We start from the raw sequence: 14,544 nt of genomic DNA, 5'->3' as shown, positions 1-14,544 counted from the left end.
ACATAATTATTATTAAATAAATATAATTGCTATATCAATATTCTATTGAATTACTTAAGTTGAAAACTCCTGCCAAAACATCAGTAGCAAATACTTTAAAATCCACAACGTTTAACGTTTTAGGCGTTAACAACAAAATGTAATAAATCGTCTTCAAGCAGTACATTGCCCTTTATTGTGTATCTAAATAATAAAGTATGTACAGTACCTACTCAATTCAATTCATACAATGAACTTCTGTTCAATTGTTGTCGAAATACAACACACTTGAACGCATCCTTATAATACAAAACAGGAAGTCAACTATTTGATCGATTCAGTTAGTAATTACAGGCAATTTGTCGAGACAAACACCTCAGACAGCTAAAGTTAAATTCAATCACATTCAAAGTTCGTTGACATTAACGAAATTGTCAATAATAAAATTAAAATGAACTTGCCCTGTTTAGCCGCCTTGCGGAGCTGCGCAAGGGGTCCATTCACTAAACATGCGCACGACGCTGCATTGCTACAAAATCAACTTCACTCCGTAGCTGTGTATATCGTGGAACGATATTTTTTTAATGATAATATTCGAGACGACGTAATGCAGTTGTTTTTGTGCAGTGATCTTTGGTAATATTGCAAGATAATATAAAAATGTTTAGGTGATCATAGTGTAATTTATGAAAACACATCAAGATTAGAATCGAAAAAATTAGCAAGGAAAATCTGTGAGTAGATTTAATATTCATATATCTTTTTATTATTGCGGTTAGGATATTCTCTCTAATTTTAAAGCTTTGTTACAAGTAATCTTTTGTTAATTCATTGGCCATTCGTTATTGTGATACAAAAGACACAAGTCTTTTGTTGGATTATTGTCAATTTGTCGGTGATGTTATACGATAGATTAGAATTGCTTGCAGAGTGCATTGTTGTACAATACAGTATCAGTAATAGTACCTAGACGGAAAATAAACTTGTAATCACTGGGCAGTCCCCGTAATAATAATTTATTTTTACTTAATCCAATTTAGAAAACGTGAACGCTATTTCTATTTTTTAATTAATTGAATGGAACTTAGTTAACGAAATGTCAAAATTTCGGTTGTTTTGACAGCGTTTTGACGTTCCTGACATTATATTTTTGATAAATATTGTTTCTATTTCCGGTATAAAGATTTGAAAATATAAATGTTATAATATTTTTATTTCATTTTAAAATATTCCCGTCGTTTATTTATATGGAACATTTCGCCAAAGTATTTTTAATAATAATAATCATGTCGAGTTTTGGTAATATATTTTTATTTTTGTGGATGATGAATATAATAATATGTCAGATAAATGGAATATACCGAAATATTTCAAGAAATTTTGATTTTGAACAAAATACCCAATTTAAAATGAAAACCTTTAGATCGAAAACAGTAAGAAACCACTCAGCTGTAATACTCACCTCACCTCCTTTTTTTTTAAATATAGACCATGGACAACGAACAGCCTCACCAGGAGCTGGTGAAGTGTGTAGTGGTGGGCGACACGGCAGTCGGAAAGACTCGCCTCATATGCGCACGCGCATGCAACAAGCATGTATCACTGTCCCAGTTGATGACGACGCATGTGCCCACTGTCTGGGCTATTGATCAGTATCGGATATATAAAGATGTGAGTACTAAGAAATCTTGCATTGTTGCTGAATGAACTGTTGGAGATAAGTATGGTGTGACATCTATATTAGTACATGTATCTAAACCAGCTTTAGTAGGCTACTATTTTGGCTGGGCAGGGAGAGAAACATGACTGGCGAAGGTGAATAAGTGTTGACATATGTCTGCAAAGGGATGGACAGTTACAAGTTTTGGGAACTGCTCAAAGTTTCCTTCTCCGCACATTGAATTTATGGAATGCTAAGAAGTTTGTTATTCTTTAAGTTGACAGCAATAAATCTAATTTATTCTTGGTTACATCACACCAGAGTTGTAAATATGACATTACTGTTGCTAAGTAACAGTAGTACAGTAGTAATTTTAAATGTTTGATTCAACTTTTTATTTTCAGCCAATTTGCCTAATATGATGCTTTAGTCTATTACATATTAACACATTTTACTTTTAAATAATATATAAACAAGCAGAAAAGTAAACAATAATAGCAAATAAATACAGAATTAAGTTCTGTTAAAATTCTAGTTACTAACTGAAGTAGGATCTGTGGTGAAAGATCACTTCTGAAGACAAACTATGTAAATTTATTTACAGTTTCCTGCTCTTTAGTTTATTTAATAATGTACATTTACAAACAAAATTAAGAGTGTTTGTAGTGTTGAGTACTTCATCAGTTGCTAAAAATAATAAGAACATACTTATATATTCAGAATTTGAAGGTCTAATAATTATTTATAGTGTCTGGCTAGTACTCTGCATTTCTATGACTAGAGTTGAGAGTGAATGAACTAAACAAACAAACTAGTTCGCAGAAGAGTTATGAACCATCATATTCTATTGTAAAAAATATGATGATGCCTCTACAAGTGGAAGAATGTCATCCTTATAGAATATTGTATGACATTATAAACTATATATATGTAATTTTATTTTTAAATTGCTTATGTAAAAGGACTGTCCTTTGTACTTCTGGAAAGACTTAATTAATAAATTATTATCTAGTGATTGAACATAGCATAACAAGTACTCCATAAAACGTCTATTGTATAGGTGTTGGAGAGATCTTGGGAGGTTGTTGACGGTGTCAATGTCTCGTTACGCCTGTGGGACACATTTGGTGATCATGAGAAAGACAGAAGATTTGCTTATGGCAGGTAAGTAATATATCAGCCTATTTCATGTAGTTTTTTTAGCTATATACCAATATATCTGTATTATGCAGCGGAATGAGGACCATGTCTTATGGATAGTGTATAATATGAATGTGGATGGATGTAAAGGGAGGGGACGCCCTAAGAAAAGATGGATGGATTGTGTGAAAGATGATATGAATAAAAGAAGAGTATGTTCAGATATGACGACCGATAGAGAGCAGTGGAAGAGAATGACATACTGCGCCAACCCCAAATAATGGGATAAAGGCAAGGCAATGATGATGACCAATATATCTGTATATACTGCTTTAGAATAGGGTTGCAGAAGACCAGAGTTCCTTGGAGAGAGTTGGAGGAGGCCTATGCCAAAAGGCAAACCGAGTTTTACAAACACATTTTATAAACCACATAATGATAATAATAAAGCTTCTTTTGCCAAAGTTGTACCCCAACAAAAAAAGGCTTTATTATTATATATCCAGTAACATAGGTCTATTTCTCACTATTTGATATCATTGACAAGACACTGCTATTTGAACAAGAATTTGTTGTTATTGTAATTCAAATAGTGTGAAGAGTATAGTTATTAATGTAGTAATTAAAACAATATATCCAACAAACTCTTTTATTGTTTTCAGATCCGATGTGGTACTACTGTGTTTTTCTATAACGAACCCTATATCATTGAGGAATTGTGGAGCCATGTGGTATCCAGAAATAAGGTTATTATTATTCTATTTTACTATACTCCTATTTATAAATGTGAAACTTCTTAACAATAATTTTTATTGATGTGAAATTTACAAATTTACAGTACTTCTCATAAAGTATTTCATTCTTAATAAATAAACGGCAGTAAATATTGTTAATCTAATTAAAAAAAAAAGAGAGCTAACATTAAACAGTTATAATAAACTATTAAAAGATGATCAATGAAATGATCTTTTATATGTTAAATGGAATGCACTCAGTTTATTGTTTATCAATATTGAAATTTTCGTGAAATTTGAATGTACTATTTACAAATATATAGTTTTGTACTTATTTGTAAAGTCATAAAGGTCAATTTGAAATGGCCCTGGTGGTCCAGCGAGAGAATTAATTAGGTGGTGTTATGTGGTGTGTGATAGATATTGTTATTATTTTCAGACGTTTTTGCCCTAATACTCCAATACTGCTAGTAGGCTGCAAGAATGATCTACGTTATATGTACAGAGATGAAACTTATCTCAACTATTGCAAAGATCGTAGCCCTTTTATTCGGTAAGTTTTACTAACAATAACAGTAATTAAAAAAAAAGACAAGTTTATACTATTCTTATCGAAATAACACTTATTATTGTTTCCACATTAGCTTATTATATTATATTATACAAAAAAAAAACGTTAAAATTTAACTATTGTAGTTATTTCACTGTTTTGTTCTTTACTAATAACTGCCCCATATGCTTTTATTCAATTATGGTTACTTCTTTATTTTCAATTGTAGAGCACCAAGGAAAAGTGATCTAGTGATGCCAGATCAGGGTCGAGCTCTAGCTCATGAGTTTGGTATATATTACTATGAGACATCAGTATTCACGTACTACGGAGTGAACGAAGTTTTCGAAAATGCGATACGAGCAGCTTTGATCGCACGAAGACAACAAAGGTTTTGGATGACGAATTTGAAGAGAGTGCAGAGGCCTCTTTTACAGGTATTATAGTTCTCTGATCATCGTAACGATTGACATGTAGATAATGTTTCTAGCAGTAAGTTCATCTTTTGTACTATGTTTTATTTGGTCAATGAAATATGAGGAATATAAGTAAATTTAAAAAAATACGCGTTTAATTTACAGGCTCGTCATGAAGATAAAGCTATTTTTCAAAGGTTTTTGTTGCGTTGATTACATTCAAGCTAATATAGTTAGCATTTTATATTTTAAATCGTTTGTTATATCAATATAATAGTTGCTCATAGTTAAATGTAGATTTATTGTAATTTCTTAGTGTAGGGTTTTATATAATTAAAGTGTCCTTCAAGGGTCTATTTTAGGTACAAAAAATAACAATACACTATTATAAGTATACTATTATAAATAAATTACTATTAAAAAGAAAACTTCTTATAATGCCAAATAATTTTTATTTTAGGCACCGTTCAGACCACCGCGACCAATGGAACCTGAGGTGACTGTTGTAAATAGTATATACTTGGAAAATATGACCACATTGCTGAGGCAACAGGTAATTTTAATATAAAAGAAGAAATCTTATATTTACTAAAAAAACTGACTCTGAATGTAACGCATTGTGTATATTGGAGATCATTGTAAGAAGAGCCAAGCGTCTTATAAGTGTTTTCTATAATTGGAAAGGTAGTTAGAAATTAAAATCAATATATATATATGTCCCCTATGAGACAGTCCAAACTTGTTAGATTTTAGACACAGAGTGAGGGGCACAGATATCGTGGTACACTAAAGCTATGAAATTGTGTGAGTAGTACAGTATGTTTTCAATTTGGACATCACTAATAAAACATGGCCTAATCAAGTTTAGAATAAAGATGTTTGGAGGTGGCAGGGACCGGCCTTTTCCTAACAATGTAATACTGAAGACTTTGTCGACGAGATTCTAACCCACGATTGTGTTCTAAAGTACAATTTAAATGAGAAAGTTTATTTAAGGTAAATCTCATATATGTTATCAATTTCATAGTATTTCTCGGACATGGTGATCATATGCGGAGCGAAGGGTTTCCCTGTCCACCGATTTATGATGGCGGCGGCTTGTGAAGCCTTCCACAGGCTCCTCACCACTGACTGCGTCAGCCTCTCCGCAGAACTGGCTCGGAGCTCCAGTGAGAGCAGTATGGTAATATCATTTGTCTCGCTTTGTATCAATATCTCTATTACATGATAAACTTACAGGAGAAATTCCTTTTAAAATTTCCTTCTATAAATAATATACAAGAATAAGTAAATCTTGTTATCTTGCTTGTTTGCGTTGTAAGTTACAATATTGTCATTTACATTTTAAAGAAGTGATGTATATATAATTCTTTATAACATCACTGGCTACCCGTCCCGGATTCGCACGGGTGTAAATTAAAACTGCATTAAAATCCGTTTCGTAGTTTAAAAGATCTAAGCGAACAGACAGCGGAAATAACTTCATTATATACTATATAAAGATATTATATATATGTTCTAGAACACAATGAGCGTCCTAACAGGTGTCTATTAAAATTGAATTGTATTTATTAAGGATTTATTATTAATAGGTGAGCAGTATGGGTGAGGCCACTACTGGTGAATTCAATGAAGACACCGAATACTTGATACGGCAAGACCAAGCCAAGCAGATGAGGTAAATATAATAAATCTATTCTGTTCATATGATAAATATGTAATTGTTATCTCTGTATAGTACATATATGAGAATAATTACTATTGGGGGACTTTATAAAAGTAACAAACACAATACTCTGAATGTTAAGATTTTTGACGGTATAGTTGTGTCTGCAAATATCGGATATAGGTAGTCTTCACATATAATTTTAATATTTGTTATATTCCAACTGATTTACAAACAAAAAACTAAACAATTGTTATAGCTCAGCTAGTAGATAAAAAAATAACTTCAAAGGTTGGCCATAATTTTTTTATGTATTTTTCAGGGTATGGGACCAGATAAAAAGGCGCTCGTCGTGTCAAATCCTGCCGCTGAGCGATAGCTGTAAGAAGCCGCCAGATTTGTATCGAGAAGTCAACCACCCCGCCATAAACGCAATACGAGTCGTCAAAGTTAGTAGTAGAACAATATCTAATTTAATTTTAGACTTACAGTCAAAAATTCATACATATTCTTTGCGGGGAAAGAGACAAGGGATTGTCAAAAAATTATACGTCCTCTCTCCGGGGGGACGAGGGATTGTTACAAATGTGGATTAATGACCCCATTGCTAACAACGTATCATATCAGCTTGACGTCCACGCAGTTCTGCTGGAAACCATCAAGATAAATTTATTGTAATTTGATTGCCTAATCTGCACCTTAGAACCGAAATACATATTACAAAGAAAGTGGCTTGACGGTTGAAATTCGTGAGACTTAAGTTACCTACGCAGACGACTTTTTACAGTCTATGTTATTGACATAAGGTCATTCAAGATTATAATTATTATTTTTTTTCAATGTGACTGATCTCAGATCGCGATTCGGGCATTGATTAAGGAGTTATGAGCAAACATGGCTTGATGAAAACCACACAACACGCACGGCATAATAATTGTTTATACACTGTGATAATAGTTTTCTATTATAAAATTAGTAAAATATGCATACGCGGCGTTAATCAGACACGTTCGGAAGCGAACGAATTGATTTCGCCATATTACTTTCATGCAGAGGCTCGGATGTACTCGGCTCCTTTCGGTCCTAGATCGTGAAGTATGGCTATCTTTGTCTATTACACGAGGTGTGCATTTAAAACGGATTGTGGCGCGAACAGTCATTATGACAAAGTACTGAGTGTTATTATTATTTTTCGTAACAACGATCATTATATATGAGATATTACAATACGAACCAAAAGAATAATTTTATTCACGAAATATTTTATAATAATTAACCCTAACATAACATTTCAGTGTGACAAGATCCAGCATGCTACGTCACAAACACAGACAATTGTGACCATGAGCAAGTTAATATCACAGAATGTTATGCAGGAAATCATCAATTTTATATACACTGGAACATTGGACAGCAGTGCCTTTAAACAACAGGTATGGCAACTATTTAGATATATTTACAAAACTAGCCGAAATGGCAACTCAAAATTTGTTACTCTGTATTTTTTAATAGCGAAAAATGTTCAGGGTATTTGTATCTTCCGATATATGAATACTATAGAATGGTACAAAATTATCTTTATTTTATATTCTATAAATATTTCCTCATATTCTAAGTATTATTAATAGTAATAATAATTTTAATAATTCAATTATAATGCTGTTTCGCAGTCCGCTGCTATTGGATTAATGCTGGTAAATTTTATTATTATAATAGAATTTATTAAAACATTATTATTTTTTATAATTCATTGTTTTTATTATTTTTAAAATCGATAGGTACATCATTATATTTATTTTTATTATATCATTGTATAAATATCGCATTTACATTTCAATATTATTTCATATATTAGAATTACCTACTCTATGTGCATTATACGAAAAATAAATTTTTCAAAAATCATTATTTTTTGTTTTTAATCTTTATTCTAACTTAGAGACGAGTTATAATTAATAATTAAATTACTGTCGTCAAAGTCATTGTTCTGCCAGCACTGCATTTATCCGCTTGTGTACCTTTAAATACCTTCTCATATCTAAATTTATAATTTTCTTTCATCATGATTTTCTTTATTAAAATTTAATATTAAATTAAAAGACATAAAACTTAATTTAACACTTTAAGATAGACCAAAAGGCAATCGCTAAATATACACGTATGAATAAGAAGAGAACATCTCATTCTAGCAATTATTCTAATTTGTGTGAGCGAGATAGAAGACGACGCAAAAGAGCGTACGAGTCTAAAATTAATTTCAATATTATAAAATCTTTTTTTTTAAGTTGAATGGATGATACTGAGAATGACGTTTTATTGGGTACAGGAAATTCGTCAGGCGGCCGAGCTGCTTGGTTTCCACGAGCTGACCAAGCTGAGTCAGTTTATTCTCGACCAACATCTGCTATTTGATAAGGGATTTATGCTGCAGTTTCATACGGTTAGTGAAGAATTGTATATACTAAAGGGAAACTACACATTCACGACGTACACGAGTGTCATGAGTAATCTTGTTCACTAAAATATCTAGACGTATGGCGGCGTGGTGGGTCGGGTCAGTCCTAGAACAGCGTAACACTGTTCAAAGCAAATAAATAAATAAATAAAAGTTTATTTTAGTATGCTGCAGATTTGATCTTACGATCTCTTAGCCACGAGGCTCCCAATAAATTAAATTTTATTGTTATATTTTATTATATTTCAGCCTTTACCCCAAAGACTTCGCGATATGTACGTAGAACGTAATCTATTCGCCGATGTGACGTTTGATCTCGACGATGGGATACATCTTGCACACAAAGCTATACTGATGGCCCGTTGTGACCCTATGAAAGCCATGTTTCAAGGTCATTTTAGGGAGAGCACCTCCAGAGTGGTGAGCGGTACAATTTATTACTTTATGGCTTATTTTATAAGGTCTATTTTTATATGGATGTAACACACAATTTTGATAAAATTGCAATAGCACACGTTATTCTTCCTATTTCAATTTAAAAATGAACCCATATTTGTGTAAACAAGTACAAGGTCATCTGAAAAGAATAAGAGCTGAATTTCTTGTGAGTTCTTCTAAGCTCGAAAGCACTCTGAACTGACCGTAGCTTTCACATATAATAAGAGTTTGTAATAGTAGATCTATTATAAGTACGTAGATACGTCAGTTCGGAGTGATTTCGAGTTAAGAAGAACTGACAAAAAACTCAGCTTTGAATAAATATATTTAATTTGATATGAATAGCATCTGTTCCCAAAATATAGATAAAATAAGTTTTAGAAAAAGCGTTCAACAAAAAAATTCCAGTTACATATGACAAAAAATGTTTCAGATATCGTTCCCGGGCGTGAAAATGTACGCCTTCCACATACTCCTCTGCTACATATATTCGGATAAGATACCTATGGTGGAACCGATCCGATGTCTCGAGTTACTCGAGTTGGCTAATCGATTGTGCATGAATCGATTGGTGAATCTAGTGGAAGCCAGGGTCATTGACCAGCTGCAGCATCAGGACAGGTAATGGTTATAATTATTTGTCATTATGACTGTTTCATATTACTAGTTGATGTATATATTAGATATATGTAAAGTCGCTGCGTCTCGCGTATTTCAGCCACATGATTCATATATAATGGATATTAATGATGCGTCTGTCTGTGTTTTACAGAGTCTGTGGGGAGGATGACCAAGTGGTTGAGATCGCGTTATCTTTGTTGGAGCCTGTTAAGGTAATATTCAATATGTATAGTAGAGTTTTCCAAATCCTCCCAGTTAAAAAATAGGCTCGGCTGTTGTCGATAGTATGTTTTGTTCTCCCATCAAAGAGACAGCGAAGGAAGTTATATGTGTATGTATGTCAGGGTCACTGTGCTACAGCCCTTTGGGCTGTTGCCAGGTTTTTGGACCCCCTGGATCCTTACCTCCTTACCCTGGACCCCCCCAGGTTCTTGGACCTGTTTTTGGACCCCCTCAATATAAAAAATAGATTCCGCTGTTGTCGATTGTACGTTTTGTTCTGCCATCAAAGAGACAGTGATGGGAGTTATATGTCTACTTTTTGTTTTCTTTTGTAATGGCTTGGCACTTGGTGCATTTGCAAACTGAGTGTACTTTGTCCGTCCGTCAGTTGCACAACGCAGTGCACCTGGGCGAGTGGTGCACGTGGCGGCTGTGCGGCGCGTACGACCGTGTGTGCCGCGCTCGTCACCTCAGCCTCGCCTCGCGCGACTACCTCGCGGACAACCGCTGGCCGCCAGTCTGGTCAGTGCTTTATTCTAACACCTCAGTGGTCTAGCGGTTTAGCCCACCGCCTTTTGAAAGTCGCGGGTTCGATACTAATATTTGTATGAGTATGATTGCTTGTATAGGTCTGAGTTAAAGTGTTTTATATAGCTTTTTGTTACTGAGTAATGTCATTTTAATCAGTTGTCTATTAATAACACAAGCTCTACTTATCTTAGGACTAGGCTCTTTTTGTATAAATTGACTTATAACACATTTTATTCTTTAATTTTTAATAGTGTAGCGTGGTGATAATCACCTCTTCATTGTACCGTTGTGTATGATGTGATGAAGTGTCGCTAAATAATTAATTTATTGTAGGATCTAGATAGTGAGTACACAGGTGTAATAATTGTGCTATTTACACATTAGTAAGTTTATTTGATGGTGCTTATTAGTAACGCGTACATTCTACGCGCAGTCGTAACGTGGATTGACTGTACACTGAACTGAAATGTATGTTATCTGGAGAGTTACTAACGGAAGGGTCTCGAGTGTTGACAGAAATATTATAAATGTAGCGTTATTCCTACACTTGTATTATTTCTGTCTAATACTATTGTTAGTATTAAAGAAAGTTATTATCGCTATATTAGTTACAATAGGATTGTTTTAAGATTTTCATTAATCATAATAGTATATGTAGGTGCATATAATAGAAACGCAAGAATATAGAGCATGATAATATTAAAATAGTAAATATATGTTTATATAATATGTACGTATTAATGGAAATAACTTTATAATATTTACAGGTACGTCAAAGAGTATGACTATTATCAGAAGTGCGTGACCGAACAAACCAAAGAACAGAAGGAGATACGACCCACAACCTCGTTGCAGGCCAGCCAGCAGACAGGATGCCTGTGTTTTACAAGTAAATATATATTTTTAATCTCTCAAGACAATTTCATAGAGCTATTTAACAATTTGATTCTATACGAGTACAAACAGTCTATGGTATCCTCTTTTTTGATGTTGCCATGTTGAAGGAAAGAGAAGCTACATGGCAGTAAACGGTAATACAGGGCAAAGGTTGCGTTGGTATTTAATCTGTAAAAATAGTATTTATTAGTGTAAGATAGCTCTATAAAAATATACTGTCTATGGCCTTTCCTTTTTTGATGTTGCTCTATTGATGGCAATAATTACCAAACGTTAAACCACGAGGTGTCACCGGATGAAGGGTGGAGGATATAGGATCCTGTTACCATTTAACCATGATATCAGCGGTTGGGCCCGTTTTGCAGTACTACTTTGGCAGTTAAGGGTGGTATACAAACCACGAAAAAAGTTTTATTGGGTAAAAATTTTAAATATTGTGTAAATTGGGACAATAAACCTTTTTATCTATTTACTTTACATGCGAACCTATTTACTCTGAGAGGCGCGAGGGTACATAATCATCTTTACTGGACCGTTTGGGGTAGCACATCTGACATATTAAATTTATTTTATATATTGACTAATAATAGTGTATGCGATTTTATAAATAAATTTATAGATCGGTTAAAGGTTGCTGAAAAAGGTGAGCTCAATGCCGCATCATATTTTCTACCAGCAAAAAAGATAGCCAACAAAATACTGTAATTTCTGGGACCAATTTTAATATAGTGTTAATTGTTTGTCAGTGTAACAAGTATGGTGTTACATTAGGCAAGGGTCGGCGCGAGAGCGGGGAGAGCGCGGGCGCGGGGGAGGCGGGGCCGGCGGGGGAGGCCGCGGCCGCGTGCCGCCGCTGACGTCACACCGCGCTACTGCCGCGCCGTTTGGACGTGGCCCTCTGACATCCGCCGCTCTGATATATTGCCCTAATAATAGGTAACTCGACTTTATAAATACACGGTCGAGAGCGGGGGGTGAGCGCGGGCGCGGGGGAGGCGGGGCCGGCGGGGGATGCCGCATCGCGGTCGCCGCCGCTGACGTCACCACCGCGCTACTGCCGCGCCGCGGACGTTTTAATATAGCCGCTCTGACATTGCCCTTGTCAGTGTAACAAGTATGGTGTTACATTAGGCAAGGGTCGGCGCGAGAGCGGGGAGAGCGCGGGCGCGGGGGAGGCGGGGCCGGCGGGGGAGGCCGCGGCCGCGGTCGCCGCCGCTGACGTCACCACCGCGCTCTGCCGCGCCGCGGACGTGGCCCACCATCCGCCGCTCTGACACCTGCCCTACTGGAGGTAACTCACTCCACTCGTACACGGTCGAGAGCGGGGAGAGCGCGGGCGCGGGGGAGGCGGGGCCGGCGGGGGAGGCCGCGGCCGCGGTCGCCGCCGCTGACGTCACCACCGCGCTCTGCCGCGCCGCGGACGTGGCCCACCATCCGCCGCTCTGACACCTGCCCTACTGGAGGTAACTCACTCCACTCGTACACGGTCGAGAGCGGGGGGAGCGCGGGCGCGGGGGAGGCGGGGCCGGCGGGGGAGGCCGCGGCCGCGGTCGCCGCCGCTGACGTCACCACCGCGCTCTGCCGCGCCGCGGACGTGGCCCACCATCCGCCGCTCTGACACCTGCCCTACTGGAGGTAACTCACTCCACTCCTACACTCCGACCGACACTGGCGAGAATGAGGAGATACAGACAGACGAGAGACAAAAACACCTGCCATACTGGAGGTAACTTACTTTGACTTCTATACAACCGATGGTCTTTATTGGCCGCTGGGTACCGGCCTCGACCATGTGCTCATTACCCCAAGCGTACTCCTTCCGGTCGTCATTTATGCCTTGTAGCGAAGCCGGATACAGTTTTGAGTAGCCGAACTCGACTGAAGGTAACGATTTCGCTTCGTTCTTTAATGTGCGATTAGTAAGTAGTAAGCTCGAGGCAAAACTAGCGCTCGTAATCATAATATCGCGTACACGCATCACACATGATAAATATATTTTTTAAGCTTTTTAAATATTATAGATATATATTTTCAGAATTATGTTTTTTTCCTATTTTTATACCTAAAGAACTCTTATTTTTATTATCTTAAATAACCATAAATCTATTGCATAAATTGTGGTGTACCTCAAGGCTTCAATTTTGACCCTGTCTTATCTTACTAGTATTCAATTTGTATAATCAAATGCATTTGTCTTTTCCACAGATCCCTCCGTTTCGCGGTGCTCTTACCAGTATCAATGTGCTTTATGAGCACTATACTGACCATACTCATACTTTTCCACATCTACACTTAAATTATAGACACTACAATTAATATAATTAATATAGTTATCATTGCACTCGACTTACGTAACACTTGACTGCTAACGTTATTTATATGTGCGTGAGGTTGATATTGCATTGTCACAAGATGTGTTTGTGGTACGAGTAGCAAGATTCTAATGTGATCACCATGATGATGTAGTATCAATTCAAATGTTTGATTAACAATGCGAAATTTTTGGTTTATTGAGTTGGTATCGTGTTATATAATTTATTTCTTTCGTAGAATTGTGCATTCTAAATATTTTATTTAATTGTGGTATAATTTTATTGTTTCAATATCTCGAGGTGTATACTTGAATAGTATTTTCAATTCAATGTAATTATTATAACTAATATCAATCAAAATAATTCATTAAATTAAAATTATACAATAAAATGACAAGACAATATCGTGTAAAGTTGTCCCGTCTCATACCTGGCAAATGGTTTCCATAACGCTGATTATTTTCTATAATCATTACTTACTGACAACTGATGACATTTATAAAGTTTTTTTTTCTGTTTTCTTACAATATTTTCATAATATTGCAGTAAATGTCTAATTTCTGATTTTTACATTTTTAATCACAGAACTTCTTAAAAATATAATGCTTACCAACATTTATTTGCAAGAGCAACACGCAAGTTTCTTTATCATTCTTCTTGTGATGAGTTTGCTCTTAATGTGCTTATATTAAGTTTATTTGAGTAAAGATTGATGCACATAATAGTCTAGTAGATAATATAGACAGTTTGAATTTATTTATCCGGTATACATTTTGACTTATTGCAACAATAAAATTGAAAGAAATGCTTCACTTTATAATTTAATTTGAACTTGTTACAATGGCGTGAAGATCATAATTGAAATGTCTGATACTGATATTTCCAACATGTGCCTCTTGTATAAATATTGTAACAAGTTATGG

General features: G+C 35.6%; 1 protein-coding gene across 1 annotated transcript; it reads left to right on the top strand.

The window, feature by feature from the left end:
* The first annotated feature begins 1,467 nt into the window (after positions 1 to 1,467).
* On the top strand, positions 1,468 to 12,583 carry LOC131845509 (rho-related BTB domain-containing protein 1). Its single transcript, XM_059194576.1, has 18 exons — positions 1,468 to 1,650; positions 2,700 to 2,803; positions 3,442 to 3,525; positions 3,953 to 4,066; positions 4,293 to 4,500; positions 4,940 to 5,032; positions 5,507 to 5,662; positions 6,072 to 6,157; positions 6,468 to 6,594; positions 7,441 to 7,578; positions 7,816 to 7,839; positions 8,472 to 8,585; positions 8,850 to 9,020; positions 9,472 to 9,659; positions 9,811 to 9,871; positions 10,270 to 10,403; positions 11,180 to 11,301; positions 12,441 to 12,583. The coding sequence occupies exons 1-18, from the start codon at positions 1,471 to 1,473 to the stop codon at positions 12,581 to 12,583; spliced, it is 2,247 nt and encodes a 748-aa protein (XP_059050559.1). The 5' UTR covers positions 1,468 to 1,470.
* The last annotated feature ends 1,961 nt before the right edge of the window (positions 12,584 to 14,544 follow it).

The sequence above is a fragment of the Achroia grisella genome, unplaced genomic scaffold, assembly GCF_030625045.1.
Source record: "Achroia grisella isolate CSIRO2021 unplaced genomic scaffold, CSIRO_AGI_Agris_v1 utg474, whole genome shotgun sequence".
NCBI classification, from domain to species: Eukaryota; Metazoa; Arthropoda; class Insecta; order Lepidoptera; family Pyralidae; genus Achroia; species Achroia grisella.
The sequence above is the reverse complement of the archived record's forward strand: the minus strand, read 5'-3'. Positions and strand labels throughout refer to the sequence as shown.